At 35.5% G+C, this 21,148-nt stretch overlaps 1 protein-coding gene across 1 annotated transcript; it reads left to right on the forward strand.

Annotated features, from left to right (window-relative positions):
* The first annotated feature begins 876 nt into the window (after positions 1 to 876).
* Positions 877 to 12,693, forward strand: LOC149072194 (SEC14-like protein 2). The gene is made up of 13 exons (XM_089246522.1): positions 877 to 1,011; positions 3,668 to 3,793; positions 5,009 to 5,078; positions 6,590 to 6,633; positions 6,813 to 6,875; positions 7,134 to 7,224; positions 7,320 to 7,414; positions 7,510 to 7,588; positions 9,136 to 9,216; positions 9,413 to 9,502; positions 9,608 to 9,720; positions 10,994 to 11,321; positions 12,479 to 12,693. The coding sequence occupies exons 2-13, from the start codon at positions 3,746 to 3,748 to the stop codon at positions 12,574 to 12,576; spliced, it is 1,200 nt and encodes a 399-aa protein (XP_089102648.1). The 5' UTR covers positions 877 to 1,011; positions 3,668 to 3,745; the 3' UTR covers positions 12,577 to 12,693.
* The last annotated feature ends 8,455 nt before the right edge of the window (positions 12,694 to 21,148 follow it).

The following is a 21,148-nucleotide window of genomic DNA, read 5'->3' on the forward strand; positions in this document are numbered from 1 at the left end:
AGCAATCTGATAACGAATGTAATCATCTGTATTAAACAGAGACCGTTCAAATTAGGACTATCAGAATTTTATTCATCTTTTAAATCCAATGAAAAAAAAATCACAATTAACAATGAAATAGATGGAGTTCCGCCAAATCAAATCAGGTCATTGATGTTCACAAATTTGTCACGATGGTAGATAGAGGACCGAAATGGAAATTTTATTTTTGCACAGTACCCATCGTTTGTAAATTTGATAAATTTCCCAAAATTAATTACTTTTACAGGCAACTATGCATAATACCCAAGAGTTGCGTCGTTGGTCAACATGATAAATCGTACTATGTGATATACTATACACAATTCATACATGTGCTGTATCATTATATCGGAGTATGATCGTAAAATTTCTTATTATATCGCGGTCCAACTATATTCATCACACATGATAGACTCATTTGGAATTTTCTTCATATTTATCAAGTTCACCAGTTACATTAGGATATTATGCATAATCACAGATAAAGGCTACAAAGTCAAGTATTTATCAAATTTATCAACGATGCTAAGGTATTAGGCATATTAGGCCGGTAGAAGTAATACATTTTATCAAACTTATCAAGACGATTGGTAAGTATGCATAATAACCGGTTATTTATGTATAATAACCAATTTATATATATCACACATGTAACATAACATATTATTATCTCGTCATTTGATGAATAATATAATCAAACACATCGGACGTTCAACTGGGAACTAACTATCTAGAATCTTCTCCTTCCTTTAAATCAGATAATATAAATTACAATAGACAATGGAGTAGGTGGAGTTGCAACAAATCAATCACGTGAATAATGTTGACAAATTCGTCGCGACGGTAGACTGAAGACAAAAATGTAAATTTTGTTTTTACTGACATACAGACAACTGAAATGAGATATGAAAGCGTTCAAATCATCATCTATTTCTTTAGTGAAAAAAAATAAAAACCTATATAAAAACGGAATTTGTTTGAAATTTCATAGTAAGTTGATTTGATTATTCTTGTTAAACATGATTTATAGATTTTTATCACTTGACACACAGTTCAAGTCTAGGCGCAAATTGAGTCGAGTGAAACGCAACACGCTCTACGCGTAGATATTGGATGCGCATATTGGAACACAGTTATTGGTGAACTCTGGACGCAGGTCCCGGAGTGGACGAGCGTTTTCGGAAGGAAAAGATTTCGGGGGCCCGGAACATTGACATTTAGGAGACTCCCTCTAAGAGCCTAGGTATTACCGGTATGTATTGGCGAAGAAAGTCGACATTTAAATAAAGACATAACACTAATTAAAATAGGAAGAACGGGAGAATGCTGAAAAATACAGGGTGGGCCGTAGAAAACTTTAAAAATGAATAGAAACTGAAAAAAACCAAAATAAAAAACGGCTTGCAGGGTTAGCATCGCTAGGGCACGGGAATGTTTTTAAGACGAGAGAAAAAAATAACTAAAAAACAGCTGATAGGTGGCTCTGGTACTAGCGACTTCGGTGGAAATATGCAAATGAGGCAGTTATAATAACTTGCGCTCCTGATCCACGACCACTTCATCGTTGTAAACTGTGTATGTAAACCCGCTGCACTCTGCCGTTGCTGTATTTGTGACTCACCTGCAATGAGTTATCCCCTGTGGTGGTGGTCAGGTGGAACACATACTGCTATAATAAACGATTTGGAGGCATTCTGTTCGTTATTTGCGTATCTTTTCTTTGACTTGTGTACGTCAGCACCACCTATCGGCTGTTTTTTGAGTTTTTTTCCCGTGTTAAAAAAAATTCCCGTGACTTAGCGATGCTAACCCTGCAAACCGTTTTTATTTCGGTTATTTTTCCGGTTTTTATGAATTTTTAGAGTTTCTACGGACTTTTTGCCCACCCTGTATCTATTAAAATATATAAAACCGTTAAACACACAAAAAAATAATGAAAAATCGGAATTGATGACGATACAAAATTTCGAAGCAATCACACAGTTAATGAAAATTCGGTGTATGAATGAAAATTCCGAAATTAATGAATCCCATAATGTATTCCGAAATTAAAATAATCGAATAATGAATGAAAATTGAGAACTAATGAAAAGAACAATTCCAATATTTAATAAAAATGCAGGAAAAAAAATAATGCCGGAATTATTTAACGAAATTATTGATAATACCGAATTTATGTAAATAGCGTTGATATTAAACGATATTTCATCCAAAACATTTCATGATTGTTTATTGTTGAAAAAAAAAACACCATCTAACCGAATACGAAGAATCGTGCACGTGCGACACGGTCTGCCACTGAGCAGCAGAGCCACGAACGCGCGTTCACGCGGTTAGCCAAGTGTCACCTCATGTCTCAATTTGCACACGCTGCACGCGGCTCAATTTGCACCTTCCCTAAAGCCCCGTTCACATGTGCAAATATTGCGGTAGCGTTGCGAGTTCTAGCATCCGCTCCTGATGCCAAAAAAAAAAAAAAAAATCCATGTTTCTAAGTGCAACATTCCCTGAGATATCCGAATTCGAAAAACGGAGGAAAGTTTTAAAAAAAAAAACGTTGCGGAACAAAATGCGGAAAAACCTTTTTACACGTATTTAAGGCTGTTTTTTCCCAAATTTTCTCCGTTTTTCGAATATTTCAGTGAACGTTGCACTTACAAACGCGCAATGTTTTTTGTGGGCATCAGGAGAGACAATCATCAGTAACAACTTTGTGATTGGGTTTTGGGGCAATACCTCTGGGATCAACGGTTCGCTAGTAAAACGCCATACCCCCCTGTTTGCTATGCACCCTGTATTTGCTCTAAATAATTTGATGTTGCATGAAATTCCAGATAAAATTTTTGTTGCGCCCTCAAAAAACTCACGGTTACATATACTTACATTCTCGTGCGCTTGACTATTCAGGCTTTCTCAAGTTGTTTGTACAGCGGGGATATCTCTGCAACCATACTTCACAAACATACTTTCAATTACAGGATGTTTTCAAATGACGTGCGGTTACTCACAATAATTTAAACTGTCTAAGGAATTGTATACATGAAAAAATAGAAAAATTAACTTTCTATGAAGACCCTTTTTGTTAAAACTTCCAATGAGTGAAATGTAAATGCGGGGCCTTATATATAATAAAAGTCACATTTAAAAAAAAATTCCATATTTTTGAATGCAACATCAACGAAGATACAGTATTTGATTTTGAAGTTTTCAGTATTTATTGCCTTGAGGGTAATTAAATTTGAAACGTAAATTTAATTCAAAGTTGCGAAAATTCAGTAATTGTGAAAAAAAAATATAATTGTTTCTTATTGTGAATGAAAGAATAAAATGGTTGAGAGTTCATTCTATTTGCTTGCAGTTCCTAAAAATGGCAACTTCTGAATCAATGAGAGCTTGCCAACATAATTGTAAGTTGCCAAAATATAATGATTATAGTGATTTTATATTCAATATCTAGATAAATGTTGAATTTAATGATATGAATTTTTGCAAATGACTTTTCAGAACGTGATCTACATTTCAATAATTGGAAGTTTTAGCACACGGGGACACTAATTTGGGACAGCCTGTGCAGTGAATTTTATTTTGGTTAACATCACGTGAACATCATATCATGTGTATTGAAGTGGTATTTTTTAATTAATAGGAATTCAGGTCGGAAATAACGAAATATTAATCTGTAGTTTGCTTTTGGGAGATTTTTGAATTAGGAAAATATTCCAATATGGATGGAAAAAATCGTGGCGAGGAGCAAGTAATGATCTTGCAACAAGTGAGATTTTCTGTTGTTTTAATATCTTAATAGAAAAATATGAATATATATATATACATATTATCTAATGATTGATTTCTAAAATGTTTTATGTTGTTTTCATGTTTCTGAGATCTATCAAAGTTGTGTCTCTTGATTGCCTAATGGTTTTAATTCTTAGTCAGTGGCGTTTTTAAGGAGTGAGAGGGGGGGGGGGGCTAGCGTGCTATAACAGAGCAGCGGAGGGATGGAAAATTTGAGGAAAGAGTAAATTAGTAGAATATGGGAGAAGGGCCGTAAATGTTTATAACCCTAATCCGCCTCTGCCGAGGCAGTAGGATACTAGGTCAGTGAGTGACCAAAATAGTGACCAAGAGAGTTTGCAAGCACGTGAATGAACAAAAGAGGCAAGGGAACAGGTCAGTGAATGACGGGGAGCGTGTGCAAACATGTTGATGACCAAAACAGTTACCTAGAGAGTGTGAAAGCATGTGAATGACCAAAGTAATGACATAGAGTGTGTGTAAACGTTTAAACGATCAAAAGAATGTCATATAAAGCAAAAGCAAGCAACTATGTCAGTGAGCGACCAAAACAGTGCGCAAGCATGTGAATGACAGTGTGTGAGCACGGGAGTGACAAAAAAGTGTGCAACCGTGTTACTATCTAAAAGAGTGACTTAGAGAGTGTGTGACCAAAATAGTGACTTAGAAACATGGGTGTACTTGCAGGAGTGGGAGGGAGGACCAATAGTGTTATAGCACGCGGTGCGAAAATCGGGGAAAGAGTAGTCAAGAAAATTAGACTAGAGAATGGGAGAAGGGTAGCAAAATTCTTATAGAGCCCACAGGCGGAAAAATCATAAATGCGACTCTGTTCTTAGTGATTATAGTGTTGAACTTATATAGGCATATAGCATATATTTTTAGATGTGATTGGGAAACGAAATAAAATTTCACTGCAATTAAACCCTATTTTTACGCATTTTGTTATCATAATTAGAAATTATTCCTCCCGTAATATATGGGAAAAATTTCTATGTCTAATTTCATAGTGAAACTAAATTTTTTTGATTTCGATGTACCAAATAAGATACAAGATGATAAATTATTACAATATTACCAAATCGTCTTCTAAAATTTGACAATTTACCTTCAGAAATTTATTAAGAAGTGGGAAGTGTATGTGTGTGTGTGTGTTTTTGATATAGATTATTAATCTGCTATTTTTCTTTAGTTCAGAATAAACATGTCTGATTTGCTCCAACCACGTCATGATGATCGATTTTTATTGCGATGGTTAAGAGGTAATTATTTAGTCAAATTTCTATCACTCTCTTATATATATATATATATATCTTAAAAGGTAGGCTTAGTTATAATATTTTTAGATTAGTATGGTTAGACTTATAGGAAGTGCGGGTATATTATGGGGGGGATCATTATTGATCGGGTATATTATGCGGGAATACCATTTTTGTTCTGATTATTCCAATTTAAAAAATGATAGTAGCCGGAAAGGTCTACACCCTGCTAAACACTGAAGTACTTATTAAAAAAAAAAATGGATGTTGCTTTTCTCTCTCTCTCTCTCTCTGAAGAGCTAACTCAACACACGCATTGCTAGCATTAATATAGATCCATTACATGTATTTTGACATGTATCCATTACATGTATTTTGACATGTATCCATTACATGTATTGAGCTATCTTCTAATGGGTGAAAGTATTTCTTCAGAAATTATCACTCATGCATTCAAAAACACTTGATATTATACAGTACATAAGTCGTACCAAACCTATTACTTAGTTTAGTTTTTGGAACTAGAAAATTAATAAAACATTATCTTCAGAGTATTATGAATTTTCTCCACGCAAGGATTTCTACTTAAATTTATCATAGAAATTGTTTTTATTGAACAACATTCGTAATCAAATATGTATCAATTTAAGAAAATTACATCAATGCTAAATTGTATTTTCTGAAATTTTTCATCGAATTTGGTCAAACATTTTACTTTAAATTTTGTTTTCGTTTGGAAAAAAAATCGAATTAGCGAGAGTAGATAAAGTGTAGGCGCGAGTGGCAAGATAATCGGCTACCACCCCATAAAAGCTACAGTCAAGTCCGTGGGTTCGATCCCGGGAAGAACATGGATGATAAAGTTTTTTCTCAACCGAACCTCAGTCGACCGCCGATAGGTGGCGCCTTAATATGCTCTCGCGGGAAGTTCCCTCTGTTCAAGACGAGGACAAAAATACGATGTATACAGATGCTTGGATACTAAGCGAAGATAATTTTAAAGAAATATCACATTCCTCTGTGGAGAATCGAACCTCCAACCTCGCACTTTCCGGGCGCGTGCTCTACTATTAAGCTACATAGTATAGACATTTCCATTCCTAAGAACACTGTGTTCGTTTGAGCTGAACGCGACTGTGCAATAGACAGCCTCAACTCAGCAACAGCTCGCAACGAAATTAGCTTTTCCCACTTATCTTCGCTCGGTATCCCCAGTCATCTGTACTTCGTATAATTAGCGGAGATTCATCGTTTTGTTCTAAAAGTACATGACTACTTTCTCTATGGGGGAAAGATTTCCGATCCAACTTGATCAATAGTAAATTGGTGTACAGCAATATGGGACCAGAGTTGTTGTATGGTAAAGTAGTAGTAGTGTTAGATAAAGTTGTATGTATGCACATTGATTCTGTCATTGCATGCTTTGTATGAATGTTTTTCCCATTAATTCTTATAATTATGTGCATTGAAATGTATAATCAGTTTCATTATACTCTATCATAATTATTTTACAGCAAGAGACTTTAATATACGAGAAGCAGAAATCATGTTACGTGAGGTGAGAGTATCCCAAATAACAATTATTTTAACTATTTTTGCTTATGGAATTATATGAACTCTGATTTCTGTTCACGGATTAACTCTCAATTACGTTAACTATTAACTATACTAATATAATAACTATTTACTGACTATAACTATATTACTTTACTATTAACTGTCAATAATTTTTTTCAGGATTTCAAAATGCGGAAAAAATTTAAAGCTGATACTGTGTTGAAGGATTATAAACTTCCTGAAGTAAATTATTTTCGTTTGTAATTCCCTTTAGGAGATGAATTTACGCACTTTTTCATAACAAAATTTGAAAAAAATGTAAAAAACTAAATAATAACCTAATTAATAATTCGAATCAGTAAAAAATCAAATATAAGTTAGAAATATTTGAAACACAATGTTTGTAATATCCACTAAAACAATATATTTAGCAAGAGTTGGAATCATATACGTATTTGAAATCGCAATGGTATAATAGAACTTTTCTACTTCTTGAGACAGATCGTATCTTACCTACCAATGGCATTTTTGGGATTCGGAAAAATGGGACATCCCGTGAGGTTTTTTCATAATGGTAGTTTGGATGCTATAGGTATGCTACACATGTTTATTGCTGTAATTGGTAAAACAGTTTTTAAAGGTTTAAAATATAAAATGGTTTATGTATTCTAAATGTTTTTTTGCTAGGTCTTATCAAATCGATAACCTTACAAGATGCGATGATGAGTATATTTTGGGTATTGGAGTGGGAAAGAGAAGCATTGGAACAACGCAACAGAAAGGTTCGACTTTTTGACTATTTTATGACAAGTAAATTCTTAATCGGGTCATATGCTGCCCATAACCATGTTCTCGTTTCATATATTTTGTCTTGCAGACCAAAAATGATGTAGAAACCAATGTGTATATCATTGATTATTCTGGACTACGCTTGAGTCAGTGGTGTAGTAGAGAAGGTCAGAAAATTTATTAATCGTATTTCTAACATAAATTATTATCCGTATATTAAAATGTATCGAACGGCCACTTTATTATGACCACCTTGTTAATATTTCGTTGGGACACTCTTTGCCTTTAAATACAGCGTTGAGTCTTCTTAGTATGGATGCTTCGGGATGCGGGATGTTGATAGGTCGTTTGTGAAATCTGCGACCATGCTTGATGAATAGCACTTTTCAGTAGTGTGAGATGGATGGTTGTGGATCTAGATGTCTGATGGCTTTTTCTACCTCATCCCACAAATACTCAACGGGATTAAGATTTGTGGAATTTGGGGGCTACCTAAGCAAAGTAAACTTCCCTTCATGTTCTTAGAAACCAATCCTGTATAATACCAGCAATATGGCAGGACGCATTATCTTCTTGAAAGTAGTCATCGCCATTGGGATAGACCAGTGGCTATCAAACTTTTGTCTTCCATGGATCCCTTTCCCTAGTGGACACGTATACCGGCTCCATAGAACAGTCCAGCAAATAACCACATTGAATAGGCACACATTAATAAGAACCGCTCACCGAGGCACCTTAACAATGGTTGGTGACGCCTCTAGCAGCCACGACGCACACTTTGAGAATCACTGAGATACAACATCACCATCAACATAACAAAACATACTTAGTCAGCAACGATGTTTAGTTATGATGTCTTTAGATACTCATGAACACCAATTAAAGGGCTCAAAGTATGGCAGGAAAACATTCCCCAAACCCTTACATCGCCTTCACCAGCTTGAAGGGTTGCAGCAATGCACTTGGCGCCCATACTTTCGTGCTGTTTCTGCCAAATTCTTACCCGCCCCTCTGCATATTGCGATTGAAAACGTGATTCATCGTACCGCATAACTTGTTTCCAATTATCCACTGTGCAATCGTTGCGTTCCTCTATGCGAATTCGAGACATTTTTCTCGTTAGCTGAAGACAGCAAATAACAAACTATCAAACTGGCCTTCAGCTTCCATATACCATACGATGCATTTTAAGGCAAACAGTGCATTCAGAGATCCTTTGAGACGATACTACATCGAGATCTGTTGCAATTTGCTGCCTTGTAACCATTCTGTTGTCTTTTACAAATCTGAATCCATCCGAGCATTTACCAGTTCGTGACGACCACAAGTTGCACATTGGAACCCAGTTTTTTTCCTGTCTCTAAATACTTTAACTAGAACTGCTATTGAACATTTCACAAATGCGGTGGTTTTGCTAAAACTCACTCTATGGCTCCGAGCTCCTACAATCATCCCACTTTCACAGTCTGTCAAAAATCACGTTCTTCGCACAAACAATTCACCTATACTACTTGTCTCAGGAACTTTTCTATACTACTGTCTCAAGCTTTCCTTTTTTATACTAATCTACCCCACTAGCGACAACAGTGCGACGACATAGCTTATTTGCATAAAGTTATTGTGGTCATAATGAGGTAGCCACTCAGTGTACATTATGTTCATTTCTTCGTAACAGATATATGTTATTGCTTTATTTATCTATTTTCTATAACAGTTTTCCGTTACTCTATTTTCCTCGTCAAAATATACCAAGATCACTATCCAGAGAAGTTGGAAACTTTATTTGCACTTAATGGTGAGCCTAAAATTCTAAGTTACCGTAAGAAAATTATTGAAAATTTTTGTATTATACTTAAACTAATGATTGAGTTTTTTAGTGCTTTTAATATAACCGAATATTTTCGCATAAAATTTAAATTTTTTATTGATAATTTTTTTTTTCAATTGAATATGATTAAGATTGTACTCAATTTTTATTTATGTGCTTCTAGCACCCAGCTTCATGGTCTACATTTATAACATGGTGGTGAGACCATTCATTGCAGATAAAGTCTGGAAAAAAATCAAGCTTTATTCGTCAGGTAACATGTAGAAATTTTCATTTTTCGTTGCTTTGAATTGCACTGTATTGTTCGAAAGTGAATGTAATCTAATTTGGTCTTACTCAAAATTATACACCTGCTTAGGCGACGATAGGTACAAAGAAGAACTGTTTTCCCTTGTGCCTAGAGAAATTGTTCCGGCCTACCTTGGAGGTGAAAGGTATGACCCTGAAGACGATCCTACGTGTGATGGTTTGGTGAGTTTTATGTAATACTTTAAAAAATAACAATTCACCTGCATATCAGAGAATTTTTTTATAAAAAAATTATCCATTGCTAATATTACATTTACTATTGCGGATGAACACAAAGTCGAAATAACATAGGATCTAGTTTTACGTATTTAAACAGGAAGACTCAATCTTTTCAACACTGAGCCAAAACGCGCTATTAATTTTTTTTATTGGCAAATTGTGGTTTATTGTACTATATACCAGCCCCTGGCAGTCGCAAGAATCAACGAATGCAAATGAAAGTCGAGGAATAGGTGTTTAAGAGTTATGCACTCGAGAATGAGATGAGAAACGAAACCCTAGCTCCTCATAGTTGAGGTTGCAACAAGAAAATTTCTTAAAATTCAAATGGCAACATCCCACTTTTATGCATTGCAGAGTGGTTGGTGCAGTGAAAAACCATGAATGGCTTTGGAATGCTTTGGAACGGTACCTGTAGTACTATGAATGCGTGTGCAGGATGCAGAATCAGAAAGAAGATCACGCCTAGGGGTTGGCGCACTAGACGCTCGGTCGAGGAATTTCTTCTAATCTGCGCAAGTCTCTGACCGAGCGTCTAACGCACCAACCCCTTGGCGAGATCTTCTTTGTTTGTTTGCGTCCTGCTCCCGCATTTAAGGTGCTAAAGGTACCGTTCTAACCGCCATTTATGTTTTTTTGATACGATAACTATTTTGCAATGCATAGAAGTGGATGTTGCCATTCGAATTTATCGAAATTTTTTCGAGGTGACCGTAAGCACAAGAGCTAGGTTTCCGTTTTTTTCCCATCCTCGAGCGCATACTCTGAAACACCCATATTTCGAATTTATGATCACCCTGTGTGCCAAAATCCCCGTTAAGAAAGAAATTCCATTTTTCTAAAATTTAATTAATTTATTTATTAATAATGGCCTATATTTTCACTAGGATCATTGGAGCTATAGGTACTCATATGTGTGTGGTATAAAATATATATATATATATATCTCATATATATATATTTTAAAGTCTTAACTTCAAAAAAGAATCATTAAAAACCATCTAAAACCCATTTAAAACCATTAAACCTGAGAGTTCACATATGTGGACCTCTGGAGAGAAGAGGTTAAACCGCTAGATCTCTTGGAAATTTGAATGAATGAACTTCAATATATGGAATTAAACATTCGAAGACATGCGAAATAACTATTTTTATGCATATAAAAATTCTTTGATTTTTCTAATTCATTTCAATGCTAAGCATTTGGTATTTTCAGATTAATCGGAAAACAAAGGTTCCCTCATCATTGTACATTACAGATCAAATGACTCTAAAACCCGATGACCCCAAAATACATCAGAAAATCGTCCGTGAGAGGTCAACTTTTGAAATCGAAGAAGACATTGCTGTTCCCGGTATGATTCTGTGCTGGGAATTCCAGACGAGAGACCACAATATCAAATTCGGACTTTTCTATAAGCCACCTCAAAGAAACATTGACAAGAATGTTGAAAGTACGATAGAAGAGTTAATACCAGTAGAGAGCACCGAATCCAACCACATCGTTGAGAAGGGAGAGTTCGTATGCGAAAAAGAAGGCATATGTAAGCGCATAGTAATAATCAATTGCGATAGTTCCGTGATATATAGTTGAGTTATACGTAGTTTAACCCTTTCAGATCTGGTGCAACGAATGTGTGGGCTGCTTTTTGGCACTGTACATTTTTTTTATTTTGACCTCAGGGAGTAAAACCCTGACTTAAAAGATTTTCCAAGTTTTGAGTTAGAAATATGGTAAATATAAACTTTAAGGGCTTTCATCAGAGGTCAGCACTTAAAGTTGAATTTTTAACATTGCTTCCAGGAGAAAGTGCCTCCAAGAAAAATGTAATTTATTACATAGAATTTAGCAATAAAATTCTGGAAAACATTGTATGTGAAGATGAATATACCCTGTATCATCTTGGTTGAGGAAATTTGAACAAAGTGTGAATTATTTTTTTACGAAAAAAATTTAAAAAGTATTTGATGGCATTTATGTTTTTGCGAAGGTTTTCAACAACTGGCTGAGAATAGTGAGAATTTCCGAAGATGGATTTAGAAAAGAAAAAAATTCAACTGCCCTTGCGGGGAAATCGAACCCGCATCCTCCCTACACCACTAGACTACAAAGGTAACGAACATCACTATTTCCTTAGAGCTCGTGAGCGCTGAATGGGACCGCACATGAACGGTCGGATTTAAATTCATCCTATATTCATCTCCGCATCGGCCAGTTGTTGAAAACCTTCATATGGATACGGAGAGTTCCTTGGATAAGTCGCCATTTGGTGGCGATGTGAGTATTGCTAGTTATGGTCTAAGTTAGGTCCGACCACCCATGTATGGTCCCGTTCGGCACACGAGCTCTAAGGAAAGATCGATGCTCGTGCCTTTGTAGTGTAGTGGTCTATGGCGCTCCCCCAGCGTGGGTCCGATTCCCCACGCAGCCCATTTTGAATTTTATTTCTTTCCTAAATTCATCTTCGCATCAGCCAGTCATTGAAAACCTTCGTATGGAATAGCAGAGACATCGTCCTCGGATTTACGTTTTTAATGCATTTTTGACTGTCGGAAATGCAAAAACTTCTTGCAAATTGCAAAAATAAAATGAGTGCTCGGGTCTGAAAGGGATATAGACGACTTTTCTAATAAAATGAATATTTCAGATAAGATATTTAAAATAACGCAATGTGTTATGATTGTATTTTTTCGTTCATAGATATATTGCATTTTGACAACAAGTATTCTTGGCTGCGATCAAAACATCTGTTCTATAAAGTGGAAGTACAAAAACCTGATTCTGCAATAGAAAATTAAAGGAAGCACATTTTATAGGAGATGGATTAATCAACAAATGTCATAACATGATGTGATCCATTTTATTTTGTTTTCATTTAAAATTATTGTTTTCGTCTTTTTTCACGTCGTGTAATTTATCAGACCCATTCTTATGAAATAAATAATTTTATGAAATTGTTTGTAACGATTTTTTTTATTTGCACTATGAGAATATGTTGTCAGAACATTGGAACATTGTTGGAGGGTTGACTTTTACAGATGCATTCGACTCACGAGGGTATCTGGTGTAATTGTGACTCTAGAATAACATCGACAAGTTTCACGGGGAGTGCAACTGAGTGAACATTTGTCTTGAAGAAAAAGCTAACATAACTAATCTACGGGGTGTTTAAGAAAGGACTCCTATTAACATTGAAATGACATAACTTGAAAAAATTGGTTGATGGATAGAAAAATATGAAACAAGTGGTACATTTGACGGACAGGCCTGGGTTTGCACCAGTTTGCAAAATTAATTACAATTCGGTGATTTTTAACAGATGGTGCCACAGTCACTTTATCTCACGACTTTTTTTTTTCTGTGGGGCCTTTTAAAAGTCATTGTATGCAGCAAGAGTACTCAGTCAGCTTGAACAGTCCATCAGTGAGGCGTACTCATTCATTGCAGTAGAGGCATTACAGGATAGCGGTTTTAAACTCCACTCTTCACTTTTGCCATGCCATTGCTAGGTATGGAGATAATTTCGAATACATCATAAATACTTCACGAAAGACAATATCACTCACTATTTGAATGACATTGCACAGAGAATGTGGTACCATCTATTAGCCAAAATAGTTACTAATTTCACAAACCGGCGTAATTGAAATTTGAGGCCTGCCCATTAAACGAACGACTTGTTTCATCTTTTCTATCTATCACAATTTCCAAGTTATGCCCCTTCAAAGTTAGGGGGAGTCCTTTCTGAAACACCCATTACATCACATCTACGTAATGCATGTTGACAAAAGAAATCTCTCCAGCAATCACCAGAAGTTGTGTTTCCACTCTATGATAACGCCTTTATAGCAGTGTATATAGAAGTACAGGGTGGTTATAAGTAAACTGACACTACTCAGACATATGTAGCGTCCATTCTGATAGAGGTATTTTGATGAAACTTGGTATATGGGATAAATGGACCATGGGGGAAAAGAAAGACGAAATAAAAAAAAAGTTCACCCTTTTCACCTGGTGATAAAAAATTGAACTATTTTTATTGAATCTTTCTTTTCCCCTATGGTCCATGTATCCCATATACCAAATTTTATCAAAATACCCCCATCAGAATGAGCGCTACATACATCTGAATGGCGCCAGTTTGTTTATAACCACCCTGTATATAACCGTCTATCGAATAAGTACGAAATGAACCAATAAAAAGAATCAGGATTGATGCCGATTTTTCTGACTTGAACTATTGGCAACGACATGATTAAATGATTTAAAGAAATTAATATTAAATAGGAACATCTAATTGGGTATTTGTGAAAAATAGATGAAAGTAAAACGATAAATTTTTGGCGAAAGGAAAAAGTTATTATGCCTTTTTTAATTGATCTCCATTATCTAATCTAAATAAATTTAGCCCTTATGTGCAGAGAATAAATGTAATGCTGCAAAAGAGTGATTAACTCGTTTACGTAAAATATTTTGGCAACAAATTTGGTCGACGTATAGTTGAAGTACCAGCAAATGTCGGCTCTATGAGAGGAAAAGAAGCGAGCGAGAGCTCCAAAAAATATTTTTTCCAGCTTCTCTAGGTTGAAATGATCAATAATATACTGGTGAAATAAATTAAGAGAATTTGCATATTTTATCGAATTTTATGAAAAGAACTGAACTGAATGTAAAACCACTGCTTCTAGACAAAAATGCAAATCTTGTACGTCAAATATGTAAGCGTACACGTGTGTGTAGGTGGAGCCAGTAGAGAAACACGCTTTATAAGCGCGCGTAAGTTAAGACGCATTTCGTTCGCTAGCACACCTCGGCGAATTTCTTCGTGTTATTTTGCAGCAATCGGTAAATTTCAAATTGTAACAGTAAAAATGAGTAACCACCAACGTTTAGATGATGGAATGAGGTGGCGAATTGTGGGGAGGCTGGAAGCAAGCCAATCTCAAGTCCAGATTTGTAGAGAGTTCAATTTAACGCCCAGCGTCGTGTGTAACTTATAGAAACAGTTCCAGGATACCGGATCCATCGAGAGAAAGCCTGGGCAAGGTCGTCCAAGAGCCACGACGGCCAGAGAAGATCGCCATTTGTCGATTATAGCGAGGCGTAACAGGAGTGCTACAGCTTCTCAGCTCTCTCGTGACTTGTATGCAGCCACAGGAACCCGTGTATCAAGGGGGACTGTTTCCAAAAGACTTCATGAGAGAGGGTTGTTTGCAAGAAGACCTGCTGTTTGCATCCCGCTCACTTCTACGGACAGGAGAATCCGTTTATCATGGTGCAGAGAGCATAGAGATTGGAGTATGGATCAATGGGCTACCGTTCTCTTCACTGATGAGTCCCGGTTCAGCTTAAGCACCGATTCTCGCCGTACGTTCATGGAGAGAACCAGGGACCCGCTACCTACCCTCCAATGTCCGCGAAATCGACCATTATGGCGGAGGAGGTTTAATGGTCTGGGCAGGTATCATGTTGGATGGCCGCACACCTCTCCATGTCTTTGAAAGAGGTACTGTGACTGGTGTGAGGTATAGGGATGAGGTCTTGGAGCCCTATGTTCACCTTTTCAGGGGTGCAGTTGGCCCTGAGTTCATTTTAATGGACGATAACGCGAGACCACATAGAGCTCTTCTGCTCGACGATTTTCTAGAGAGTGAGGATATTCGCCGGATGGATTGGCCAGCCAGATCTCCAGACCTTAACCCTATAGAGCATGTCTGGGACGCTCTGGGGAGGGCAATTGCAACTCGCAACCCCCCTCCGGGAACCATCCAGGGAATGAAAACAGCGTTGCTGAACGAGTGGGACCAATTGCCACAGGAAATAATAAACTGCCTTATTTCAAGTATGAAATCACGCTGCGAAACCTGTATATCTGTAAGAGGGGACCATACCCTCTTTTAACCCATCTATTAACTCATTTTTTTGTTTATTCTGCAACCGCTGTTTCATACCTTCCGACTCCAACGAGTGTTACGCACGATCATGCGTGTGTATTACAATTATTGAATGGTTATTTTTTTTGTATTGTATCAATGTATGCACATATCAAATTTCATTAAAATCGGTACAGTAGTTCTAGAGATAACCGACCAAGTCTGCAAATTCTCTCAATTTCTTACACCAGTGTATAAAAAATTCTTTAGTAACGACTCATCTAATTTGAGTTTACTACATTATTATCAAATATATAAGTACTAAATTTGACAAAAAAAAAATCACGTACAGGGTGATTATGATGAAAGTTCCAATTTTCGGCAATAACTACTGGTCAAAGTTATTTGAAATTCCTGAATCAATGTGATTTTGTTTGGCAAAAAAACAAACTTTCAAAATGTATTAATAGATAATCAGTGAAACGCGAGAAATTTGTTCGTGGAATAGAAACAGGGTATATTTTGTATGCATAAACAGACGAATCCCATTTCTTTCCCCAAGGTAGTGTCAATGTGCAAATAGCAGAATATGGATGAACAAGAATAATTTTTATTCATTCCCACAGCAACATTACGTCTCTCCTTCATTCTGCAAAGTGGTGGTTCTGTGTGGTGTAGATTTACAACCAATTATCGTTTAGAAAGGGACAATTCCAGGTTGTGACGTGTTGCAGGGAATTTTTCTCCGTTAGGGTTGTGAATAAATGAAATAGCTCACTCCCCGGGAGTCGTGAATTCTAACACAATCGACGAGCACGACAAACATAGTGGAATAAATCGAGGAACTGTCCATACTTAGATAAGACAACCATAAACCTTTTTATGGCAGCTTATTATGTTTTATCGCAATTGTTGTTGTTTTCGTGATAATTATTCTTATTTGGAGAATGCTGTGTTTTAGAATTATATGACATCCATAATTATTATGGGCATCTTTTTCTCAGCCACCTTGTTGGGTATTTTGCCTGTTGTGTCCTTGAATTTGTATTTGGCATAAATTTTTGCAGTCCTTTTACTGCCCAGAGAATAAAAAAGCGATAATCTTACCAAAATTTATGATATTCTTCTTTTTCCTATGGATATTATTCAGCAATCAAGAGAAGACACATAATCATATTAGACACGTCATTTCATTAAGGAAAGTCTTCGCTGCCTTAAAGCAATGTGTCAACTTGAAAACAAAACATTGTTCTTATTGGCTGTTCAATACAATGAAAGTGAATATTTACATGCAATTTCAACACGAAAATCATTTTTTGTTGTATCAGTGAGAGGTAAGTTAAGAAATTGTCGAATTCAGAAATACAATCTACGTATAAAGTAAGCAAAACGGAATTTATTCATAACTATATTATGTAGTTGCGATATAATATTTTTATATTTTAGAGCTATCACCCTCAGTAATGTTAACAGAAGTGCAAGGAGAATCTTCTGAAAGTTTTTCTGACACGGCTTATTTTAATATTTCAAAAGTTCTAATGCTTGATTAGTGATTCTTCAAGAAAAATAGAAATTTTTCTGGAAAATTGAATCTTATTTTCAATTTGTTCAAAAATAGTAGGATTTTTTGAAATAAATTTTGTTGAAATCAATTATATTAATTAAAGAAACCTAAAGTATTTTATTCTTAAAATAACTTATTTCGTATTATTTTCAGACAAGAGCATTCATTTTTTGGAATTTTCAAAATGTTCTTGCATTTTTGATACTCAAAAAATGCATTATAAACATAAATGCCAACAAATCATTACTTTTTTCAATTTCCAATTTTTTTGTGAAGAAATAATTCACTTTGTTCAAATTTTTTCAGCCAAGGTGATGGAAGGTATATTTATATTCTCATATACAATGTTTTCCAGAATTTTATTGAGCTAAATACCACACCATCAATACAACTTCACCAACATTTTGGAATACTTACATTACGTCTATTATATTTCTATACATCTATTCTTCTCCTATTCAAAGGTCAATTCTCCTTGCCTTTAAATACATCTCGATCTTCAAATAGACAAATAATATGTATTCACTTCCATTCCCTCATAAAACACTGTTGAAGAAACATTTTACTTATGTTATCCCAAACTCCACAATACATTACCAACAGAAATCACTCGCAATACTAATTTATAATCCTTTAAAAAATGTGTCAAGCAATACGCGTTCTCACTTGATGGTGTAGAAAATTTGTTTTAATGTTTTTCTGTTGCTCATGTCATTCTTAAATAACGTAATAGTTTAATTTAATTACTTGCTGTTTTTGCTTTGATTCCAACATCCAAAAAATGTATATTTGTAGATGCGGCATGTAGACCTGTTTTTAAATTGCACTCCTCTGTTGTCATGATTTTTTATTTTAATTTGAATAATTTGAATTTTTTAGTTGAATATCCTGTGTTTTCCATACTAATTTTTACTAGCATTTACCAGAATGGGTCATTTTCTTGATTGACTCCTTGGTAAATTTTCCTCTTATTTTTTTTTTTTTGTACTTTTATATGATAACAATAAGTTTGATTTGATTTGAAAAAAAAATTATGTGACAAACCACATTTTTTTTTCCAAAAGTCATATTAAAAAACCCCCAGGAAGTTCAACTTTAAGTGCTGCCCTCTCACGAAAGCCCCCAAAGTTCATGTTAGCCATATTTCTAACTCAGAACTTATACAATCCTTCAAGTCAGGGCTTAACTCCCTTAGGTCAGAAGAAAAAATTCCACGGTGAGAAAAAGGCAACCCCACTCATTTGTGGCATCAGGATCTGAAAGGGGTATGTGAATTTTTACTGAACATTCAGGTATGCATTTCGTAGTCTTCGAGTATTTTTACAGCTAAAATTAAGATAGATTTTACTTGAATCTTTCCGTTAAGTTTATTTGCAAGTTTTTATTACATGCATGTCGATAATTTTTTTAAATTAAATTCAGTAATCTCGAGAAAAAGTAGCGGTTAAAATGAAGAAATGAAGATGACCCTACTTCTCGGAGTACCATGGCGCGAAATTGTAAGCTCTTAATGCAACCCTATAGTTTCTGTCATTTCTTCTTTCATTTTCTCATTCACGTGTTTGTCTCTGCCCATTCTTCTTCGAACGATAACAACTCCAGTCCCCTCCGATAGCAAAACTAAAACAGTGACTTTCGACCGTGAGCTTATCGCCATTCTATCCAAACATATAGTTTACATGACGCTTTATTCGTGGTTACTTAGAAAATACACTAGACTTTTAGTTATGTAACATTTTTTAATCACACACAATTTCAGAGACATAGTTTTCCAATGTCAAGCACAATAGGGGGATCATATTTTGACTACTTGAGGCAAATTGAATAGAAGAGAACGCCTTCCCTCGTTCATCAGTGTAGTTAGTTCAAAGTCGAAGACAATGGTAGTGAAATTGGTCATTTTCCCGATAAAAACGGTTACGTAAGCTCTTTTACGAGGTTAATGTGAGCGTTCGTACATACTTATGTTCTTCGTGATTTATTACCATGTGGAATTCTTTATGAAAACTTTATCACCTGAGTTATCTCAGGAAAATAACTAAATGTACCGGGTGGTGAAATTTTAATTTCGATGTTCAGGGCCCTCCCGGATAGATCAGTAATTGCTAGAACAGCACCAAACTTCGGTGGAAGGCGTTTAGGGTCAGAGGAATGCGATTTTTGTAAATGAAAATTAAGTTAAAAGAACGGTAGGGACAAATTTACATGGCACTGCCATGTAAAGTTATTGCGCATACGATTAAATGTGCATGATGTGTTTAAAAGCTCATGGGGCCCGTAAAGCTATCAGAAAGCGGTTGGGTAACATTATTCACGACGATTTAGTTCAATGTTTCTTAAAGTGTGCCTCGCCAACCTTTGTGAGGTAAGCTGGAGATATTCATGTCTGTGCCTATTTATTCACTGATACGGTCCTTTTTTTGAATGCACAATATCTACTAAACTATTCTGGGGAGTCGCAGCTGACAAAAGTTTGAGAACCACGGGTTTAGTTTTGTTTTACAAAAACAACGAAAACGTGTAACTTTTAGTTAAGAAGGTCCATATTCTGTTGTTTCAGTGTAATTTCATAATCATTTCTATGTATGGTTTCATCACTGATAACTTTCAGTAACTCACCACATTTGCCTGCATCGATCATTTTTTTGAACTATGTTTTCTCAAAAAAAATATATAAAACCTATAAAAAAAATAGTTTTTTTTTGGTTTGAAATGCATATCATTGCTGATTTTTCGCTCCTAGCTCCCTAGCTTCATAGGGCTCTGAATAGGTTTCACACGATGTTTCACATACTGTACTTAAATAAGAACAACTCTGTGTACTATCATAAAATGGGGTGAGATTACGCCACTTGAGGTGAGAATGTGAAATCCTTGGATTCGGTAAACAAAAAGTACCTTTTATCGGCTTGTTATTAGAGCCATTAGTTTTCCCGATTAGCTGGACGTAGCGGCATGTTGGTAAAACTAATATCTTTAATAACAAGCCACTACGGGGCACTTGTTTGCTGAATCCAAGGTAGGCACATTCTCACTCCAAGTAACATATTCTCACCCCATTTTACGGTACTGTTGGGGTGAGAGCTTAACGTTGTTTGTTACTTTAAACTCGCAGTATTCGAATAGCATATTTTATTTCAAGTTGGTGTGAGGTTTATCATGGAATCGGCTTTAAAACTGTAAGTAAAAGCTTAAATATGGCCTTGATGCGACAAGAATCAGAAATACTTGCATGAATGAAATTTTTTGCACATACAATATTCGTAGAATGAGGAAGAACATATTTTTACACTTTTTACGTTCCTTTCGTCTTTCCACTATCTTCTTTGTTAATGGCTACTTTGTGTATGTCAATATTCCTTCGATAACAGATAATAACTAACAAAGGATAATCCCTCCTATTAGGGTAAAGATCAGGACATCGTTTCTCGTGCTTCATATGGTGAAGGCAACTGTATTCAGGGGTTAAGAACCCCTGATTTATTTTATTAATTAGAATTTCCGGGCCGAACAAAAAATATTTAGAACCGGCGCACTAAAATATAAAGCGAAATGCTCTGATAACAATAACAAGTAAAGTTCTTCTTTGCTGGAAAAAAATCTCTCAGATCACCTGATAAGAAAATTTAATTTATTTTTTCAATACTTGTAGCATATGTTTAACGGATAAGTAAATGAATAGAAGAATTCAGCATCCATTTAACTGAGGAGTGTTAGTACTAGTATTAGTGGAGCTGCTTAATACTTGGCAATTTATTTACAATGTGTGTGAAGAATTCAGAAATGGTTTGTTAACGCGACAGGGGTAAGCACTTATCTGACCTCTCTATCTCTCTCTCTCAATAATCGGATAATCATGGATACAAATTTACAAAGATTTTCATTTTAAAAGAAGTTACTTATCCGGATTATTCTCGGAATCCAGAATGTATT

Source organism: Pholcus phalangioides, unplaced genomic scaffold (assembly GCF_987345545.1).
Source record: "Pholcus phalangioides strain wild (caught in Gottingen) unplaced genomic scaffold, Ppha-v1.0 ptg000017l_1, whole genome shotgun sequence".
In the NCBI taxonomy this organism is placed as follows: Eukaryota; Metazoa; Arthropoda; class Arachnida; order Araneae; family Pholcidae; genus Pholcus; species Pholcus phalangioides.

Excerpts from the sequence above, each read along its gene's own strand:
- LOC149072194 (XM_089246522.1), top strand. The coding sequence starts at position 3,746 with ATGGATGGAAAAAATCGTGGCGAGGAGCAAGTAATGATCTTGCAACAA. Across the intron at positions 3,794-5,008 it reads AAGTAATGATCTTGCAACAA|TTCAGAATAAACATGTCTGA; the intron begins GTGAGATTTTCT and ends ATTTTTCTTTAG. Across the intron at positions 7,589-9,135 it reads TCAGTGGTGTAGTAGAGAAG|TTTTCCGTTACTCTATTTTC; the intron begins GTCAGAAAATTT and ends TTTCTATAACAG.